The 7,500-nt window shown below is 50.3% G+C and overlaps 1 protein-coding gene across 2 annotated transcripts in view; it reads left to right on the plus strand.

Annotated features, from left to right (window-relative positions):
* The window catches only part of sstr3 (somatostatin receptor 3), a 9,724-nt gene extending 2,815 nt beyond the window's left edge, over positions 1–6,909 (plus strand). Inside the window, exons 1-2 of one of the 2 annotated variants that reach the window (XM_056610228.1) lie at positions 4,391–4,494; positions 4,839–6,909. In XM_056610228.1, the coding sequence (XP_056466203.1) occupies positions 4,901–6,415 (1,515 nt within the window). In that variant the 5' untranslated portion in view covers positions 4,391–4,494; positions 4,839–4,900 and the 3' untranslated portion in view covers positions 6,416–6,909. Of the gene's footprint in view, positions 1–4,390; positions 4,495–4,838 lie in introns of those variants that run through there. The other variant, XM_056610220.1, reaches the window with a different exon arrangement.
* Positions 6,910–7,500: the final 591 nt, after the last annotated feature.

A 7,500-nucleotide genomic window follows, 5' to 3' on the forward strand; every position in this document is an offset into this window, starting at 1 on the left:
GGTGTGAACAGAAGGAGTCGCACACACACACGCGCACGCAAAAGCACACACACACGCACCAACAAACACACACAGACACACACGCATGCACGCACGTACTCACACAAAGACACACACGCAGATAATTAGTTGAATGCTGTTCATGAAAGGACTTTGATTCCATGCAGTTTGAATAATGTTAGCGTTACGATAAGACGTTGAAACACAGCAGCAGCAGAGTGGAGAGGATGGGTTCTCTGAGGAGGTTGGAGCACCACCCTCCGTTTATTATACGCTGTGCTAGTGAGGCCGTGGGGCGCAGCAGTCCCATGAGGAGGACGCTCCACCACTGTGTCCATGACCTCGTGTGGATACCGCTAACCATTACCACCTACCGCTAACCACTACCACCTACCGCTAACCACTACCACCTACCGCTAACCACTACCGCTAACCACTAACACTAACCACTAACACTAACCACTACCACTAACCACTAACACTACCACTAACCACTAACCACTACCACTAACCACTAACACTAACCACTACCACTACCACTAACCACTACCACTAACCACTACCACTAACCACTAACACTAACCACTACCACTAACCACTACCACTAACCACTAACACTACCACTAACCACTACCACTAACCACTAACACTAACCACTACCACTAACCACTACCACCACCCACTAACACTACCACTAACCACTACCACTAACCACTAACACTACCACTAACCACTACCACTAACCACTACCACTAACCACTAACACTAACCACTACCACTAACCACTACCACTAACCACTAACACTAACCACTAACACTAACCACTACCACTAACCACTACCACTTACCACTAACCACTACCACTAACCACTAACACTAACCACTAACACTAACCACTACCACTAACCACTAACACTAACCACTACCGCTAACCACTAACACTAACCACTACCACTACCACTAACACTAACCACTAACCACTAACACTAACCACTAACCACTACCACTAACCACTAACACTAACCACTACCACTACCACTAACCACTACCACTAACCACTACCACTAACCACTAACACTAACCACTACCACTAACCACTAACACTACCACTAACCACTACCACTAACCACTACCACTAACCACTACCACTAACCACTAACCACTAACACTACCACTAACCACTACCACTACCACTACCACTACCACTAACCACTACCACTAACACTAACACTAACCACTAACCACTACCACTAACCACTACCACTAACCACTACCACTAACCACTAACACTAACCACTAACCACTACCACTAACCACTAACACTAACCACTACCACTAACCACTGCCCACTACCACTAACCACTACCACTAACCACTACCACTAACCACTACCACCACCACTACCACTAACCCCATAGCAGATTGCGTGGTCTGCACCTCACAAACCGGAGTGCTAAATGCGTGGGAACTCCAATAGAAAAGCTTTAAGCGTGGCTACATCTACACTCCAGTGTCGAGTGTGTGCACATGTGTATGTGCACGTGTGTGTGTGCACGTGTGTGTGTGCACGTGTGTGTGTGCACGTGTGTATGTGCACGGTGTTACCTTAGGAGCTCCCCCGGAGGGAGTGAGAGCGTGTGCGGGTGGGTTGGTTTGTGTGGGTGGGACACACATCTGTGTGTGTGTGTGTGTGTGTGTGTGTGTGTGTGTGTGTGTGTGTGTGTGTGTGTGTGTGTGTGTGTGTGTGTGTGTGTGTGTGTGTGTGTGTGTGTGTGTGTGTGTGTGCATGTATGAGCGGGCATGAGAGTGTGATGGTTGTGTGTGTGCGAGCAGGTGTGTGGGTGAAGGGGCAAGCGAATGATTAAATGATGAGTAAGCGAATTATAAAGTCTGCAGGCAAAAAACGATGTGAGAAGATTGTTATTATTATTTTATTTATTTTGTCATTCATTGCTCTGAAGGCTGACGGGAAAGTGAGCTGATCTGTTCTGTGCTTAGAGCTCGGAGCGACAGTCTTGGGTTCAACATAGAGCAGCGATTAACTGATATGAATGTTTTTTTGTGAAAGAAATTCAGTCATAAAACCAACCTTTTATTTTGAATGTACTTTTGCCTTTTAGTGGATCAGAATCAATCCAAAGCTTTTATTGCGCTTATGACCGGACATACTTTGTGTTGGTGTTGACATGATTCAAGACAACGTGAGGTGAGGTGCGAACATACAGAGAGTCAGCCCACGTGCAGCAGTCAGGCCACGTGCAGCAGTCAGCCAGGTGCAGCAGTCACCCAGGTGCAGCAGGCGGTCAGTGTGTTCTTCTACCTCATTATCTTCATTCATCTCCATTGGCTGTTTCCGTCTGCTCGCTGAACACTCCACACCTCCACACCCTTAGGGTTCCGATAAGGGAGTGGTTTCACCTTCACGGGGATAGGTTCCAGAGATAGTCCCAGCGGAAGGAGGAGTGCCTACTCAGGCTCCCGCCGCACACACTCCTCTGCTGTGGGATCACTGGTGGGAAAGGGCAGCGTACAACACACTTCGTAATAATGCCACAATAGTTCAACTAATAACCACATAATAACACAATAATAGTATATAATTGATGTCTATCTATCTATCTATCTATCTATCTATCTATCTATCTATCTATCTATCTATCTATCTATCTATCTATCTATCTATCTATCTATCTATCTATCTATCTATCTATCTATCTATCTATCTGTCTATCTGTCTATCTGTCTGTCTGTCTGTCTGCCTGCCTGCCTGCCTGTCGGTCTGTCGGTCTGAGGGCTCAGCGCTAAGACCCATGTCATCCCGACCTTCTGATCAGGAGGCTTTCTGTAGGAGAGGGCTTCCTGAGTCCTGAGGGTGAGAGATCCGTCGTATCGTCTGATCTGAGGTGAGAAGCTCCCTGACAGAAGGCTCTCAGAGGACGCACCGACGCAAACGTCTTCCTCCCCTCTGAGCCGTGGCAGGTTCAGGCTCCTCTGTAGACGCCTTCTCTCTGTTCTCCTTTCACCTGCTGCCGCGTGATGAGCGACGTACTCCAGCACAGGCAATGTCACTTTCCTTCAGAACGTGAGTTATTAGAAAATGATGAATGGGTCCTACTGCCACACGTCAGCGCTGAGCAGTGGAACAAATGCTGCTTCTTCTGAACCCTCATATCGCAGAGGCTCGCATTTTTGTGACTGATTATTCATCGAGATGAGCGCCATGTATTTATATCTAAACGTTTTCCATCTGCATCTGCAATTATTTTTGCAATCATTCATACCTGCCAACGTGTCATTGAATGAAGCAGTGGAGGAAATGTCCGATGTCTTCTGATGATATTGCTGGCGTGTGCTGTTGAACCACAGACTTCAACACAAGGCCCAGGAGAAGCTGGTCAGAGGAAAACCAACACAGCCCAGAATTGGGAATCGAATAGAAGATAGAACCAGATATTGATAGAGAATTGGATCTGGCATCTCTTGCACCTGGTATCTGGTGCAGGAGAAAGGTTTTTTTTTTATCTCGGGGCTATCCTTATATCCATTTTCACTACAATAATGGATTATTTAGCTAAGTTTCAAAAGGAATCCACGGTCTTTCATCAGCGATTGTATTTTAAAGGTTTTAAAATGTAAAGGGCCTTTGAAGATACGATAAAAAATGAAGATCCCAAGGAAACCGAGACAGAAAAGAAAGAATTAGCACAGTTGACTAATAGCCCGGACGGTGACAATAAAACCTTTTTATTGATTTTCCCTTTCAAATAAACCAAGGTTCTTCGCTAGTGGGCGGCGCAGTTCGCTAGCTCTCTGCGGTGGTTGCTTTGGTAACAGATGACATGAATTACGGTGTATGCACGATACAAAATCTAATAGTGACCTGAATGATACCGTTGGCTATTTAAAACACATGGAGACACAAAAGGAACCCCTTGGAAACGTCTTTGTTGATTCAGCAGCGTCGACCACAGAGACGCGTGTTGGTTCATCGGGAGCCTCATTGTCATTGGTCCTTAAATACCCGGAGGGAAAAGCAACATGTGCTGCTCTGTGGACTCCCTTTGTCTCCCAGCGGAGCGGGTTTGAGGACGAGAGGATGAGTGGCACGATTTAGCTGGTCCCAGATCAGTTCTGGTGATCAGCCCTGATCATCGTCAGGGCTCCAGGCTGTGAGTGCAACACATGATGGAGGTTGAGGGGTCCCAATCAGAACGAAGGGCCGAGTGTGTCAGGCTGGTTCACCCAGCGTGGTCGGAGTGGAAGCCAACGTGTCACATGACCGGTGGCCCTCGCTGTGCTCTCCATTCGGGTGGACCTCAGTGTTGGTGTTTTGGTGTTTTGGTGTTTATCACGTCTCACATCAACGTGTGAACACGGTTCAATTGTTCTAAACGCAATCAAAGCAGTTTGTTTTAATCTCATACAATTAACCAATAAATCCATCCGCCCACAGATCATACCGGCTTGTTATTTCTTCTCCAGATCAGCGCTTGTGTGGGTGGAATAGAAGGACTTATGAATACGAGTTAGTTAGTTAGTTAGTTATCTATCTATCTATCTATCTATCTATCTATCTATCTATCTATCTATCTATCTATCTATCTATCTATCTATCTATCTATCTATCTATCTATCTATCTATCTATCTATCTATCTATCTATCTATCTATCTATCTATCTATCTATCTATCTATCTATCTATCTATTCATCCGTCCATCCTCCCTGGTTCCTCTCTCTCTCTCTCTCTCTCTCTCTCTCTCTCTCTCTCTCTCTCTCTCTCTCTCTCTCTCTCTCTCTCTCTCATCCTCTCACCCTGACCTTTGCCCTCCGTCTGCAGGCCAGATGATTGGCAGCTGATCCAGAGAGAGACAGACGGGTCCCCGTCTCCCTCCCAGGACCATGGCGGTCGCCGCGACGATGGGAAACGGCAGCATCTCGTCCGACGGCGGCCTCCCCCTCTACCTGCTGACCTTCAACGGCTCCTGCGACTCCAACGATTCTTTATTCAACAAGTCCCTCTTCAACGACACGCTCTTCAACAACAACACCGCGGACGCGGCCGGCTTGTCCGGCGCCGACATGGCCGGCGTGGCGATCTCGCTCATCTACATCGTGGTGTGCGTGATCGGTCTGGGCGGGAACACGCTGGTCATCCACATCGTGCTGCACTACTCCAAGACGGAGTCGGTCACCAACATCTACATCCTGAACCTGGCCATCGCCGACGAGCTCTTCATGCTGGGTCTGCCCTTCCTGGCCGCGCAGAACACGCTGCAGTCCTGGCCCTTCGGCTCCTTCATGTGCCGCCTGGTCATGACCGTGGACTCCATCAACCAGTTCACCAGCATCTTCTGCCTGACCGTGATGAGCATCGACCGCTACCTGGCCGTGGTGCACCCCATCTACTCCTCCCGGTGGCGGCGGCCCCGCGTGGCCAAGGCGGTGAACGTCACGGTGTGGGCGCTGTCCTTCATCGTGGTGCTCCCCGTGGTCATCTTCGCCAACGTCGAGCAGGAGGGCGGCACCTGCAACATCGCCTGGCCGCAGCCCGCCGAGATCTGGCGGGCTGGCTTCATCATCTACACCTCCGCCGTGGGCTTCTTCTGCCCGCTGCTCATCATCTGCCTCTGCTACCTGCTCATCGTCTTCAAGATCCGCAGCTCGGGCAAGAAGGTGCACGCCACATCCAGCAAGCGCAAGAAGTCGGAGCGCAAGGTGACGCGCATGGTGGTGATCGTGGTGGCGGTGTTCGTGTTCTGCTGGCTGCCCTTCTACGCGCTGAACATCATCAACCTGCTGGTGGTGCTGCCCTCGGAGTACCAGGGTCTGTACTACTTTGTGGTGGTGCTGGGCTACGCCAACAGCTGCGCCAACCCCATAGTCTACGGCTTCCTGTCCGACAACTTCAAGCGGGGCTTCCGCAAGGCCCTCTGCCGCACCACCCGCAAGGTGGAGAGCCACGAGCCACTGCCGGGCGGAGGGCTCCTGCAGCAGCAGCAGCAGCAGCAGCTGCAGGAGGAGCAGAGGAGGGTGCTGATGCCACGGGAGAGCCTGCGCAGGGTGATCCGGGACGAGGGGGAGGAGGAGGACGACGACTGTGAGGAGAACATCACGGAGATGAGCGAGGTCTACAGGATCTCCCAGGACGGCAACGGCTGCCTGCCGCCGCAGAGCTGCAAGACACTGGTCCCTGAGAAGGCGTCGGGGCCCGAGGCGTCGCCTCCGAGGGCGAACGACAGGGCTGGGGGCCCCAGTAGGAAGGACCAGTCTGGGGGGCCCAGTAGGAAGGACCAGTCTGGGGTTCCCAGTAGGAAGGAACAGGACCTTCTGAATGGCACCAAAAATGGAAGTGTGAAAACTCTGCCAGAAGAACCAGTGGACAGCAACCCTTCTCTGGAGATCAGCTACCTCTAACGGGAACAGAAGCGGCCTTAGAAACGCTTATTTTCTGACTTCACAGAAGTTAATCACGAGAACAGACTGTTTGTGCGCCTGCACTTGGACAAAAGGAAGAAAAATAAACTGAACCGACTATTTGTGAGTTTTCAGGGTTGAGCTCGCTTTGTAATTAATGTTATCGAACAAGAATCAGAATCCTCAGATCAGTGATTATTTTTGTGTCATAGTTATTGTCTAAAGTGTTCTGTGGAGTTTGTTCAGAGTTATGTTCAGCAGTCCGTGCAGTAATCGCCATGTGTTGTTAATGAGTCGTGGCCGTTTAAGCGTGTGCCTTTCCTTTAAGTAATCAGTGTTATCTGTGTTCTTTATGCACTGCTTGTACATCGTATGACAATCACTTGTGTCAGATAAGCTTCTGCAGCGATCGGGCTCTCGGAGACCCAGCGGCTGTGAGACAGAGTTCTAAACAACCCCCCCAGAACCCTCTGAGACCCTGAACCCTCTGAGACCCTGAACCCCTGACCCTGAACCCCAAACCCTGAACCCCAAACCCTGAACCCCAGAACCTGAACCCCAGACCCTGAACCCCAGACCCTGAACCCCAGACCCTGAACCCCAGACCCTGAACCCCAGACCCTGAACCCCAGACCCTGAACCCCAGACCCTGAACCCCAGCACCCTGAACCCCAGACCCTGAACCACAGACCGTGGCTCGAATCCAATTGGCTGCCATACCCCTCGTCAATTCTATATCTTTTCTTCTCTTCCCGTCATCTTTTCTAATGTCGTCACCACGCAGCCTTCAATGCTCCCACACACGTCGGCCGTCTCATAACATTATGTTTTAGATGAGCAATCCTGGACCTCAGTGGGTGAGGATCTGTGTCTGAGATGAGGAGGCCTATCACCACCAGCTGCATGTTCCTCACAAGGTGTTCCAGGCAGGTGCCCCCCCCTCCCCCCGCTCAGGAGAACCTGGAGATATCGCGGCCGGGAGCTGATTGCGTGGTTCCAGCTACGCCTCATTCCCAAACAACCTACCCACCCCTTCCCGTTTCACCCTGCATGTTGTTCCTCCAACACTTATCAGGCGGATTGAC

Source organism: Gadus chalcogrammus, chromosome 2 (genome assembly GCF_026213295.1).
Source record: "Gadus chalcogrammus isolate NIFS_2021 chromosome 2, NIFS_Gcha_1.0, whole genome shotgun sequence".
Classification (NCBI taxonomy): Eukaryota; Metazoa; Chordata; class Actinopteri; order Gadiformes; family Gadidae; genus Gadus; species Gadus chalcogrammus.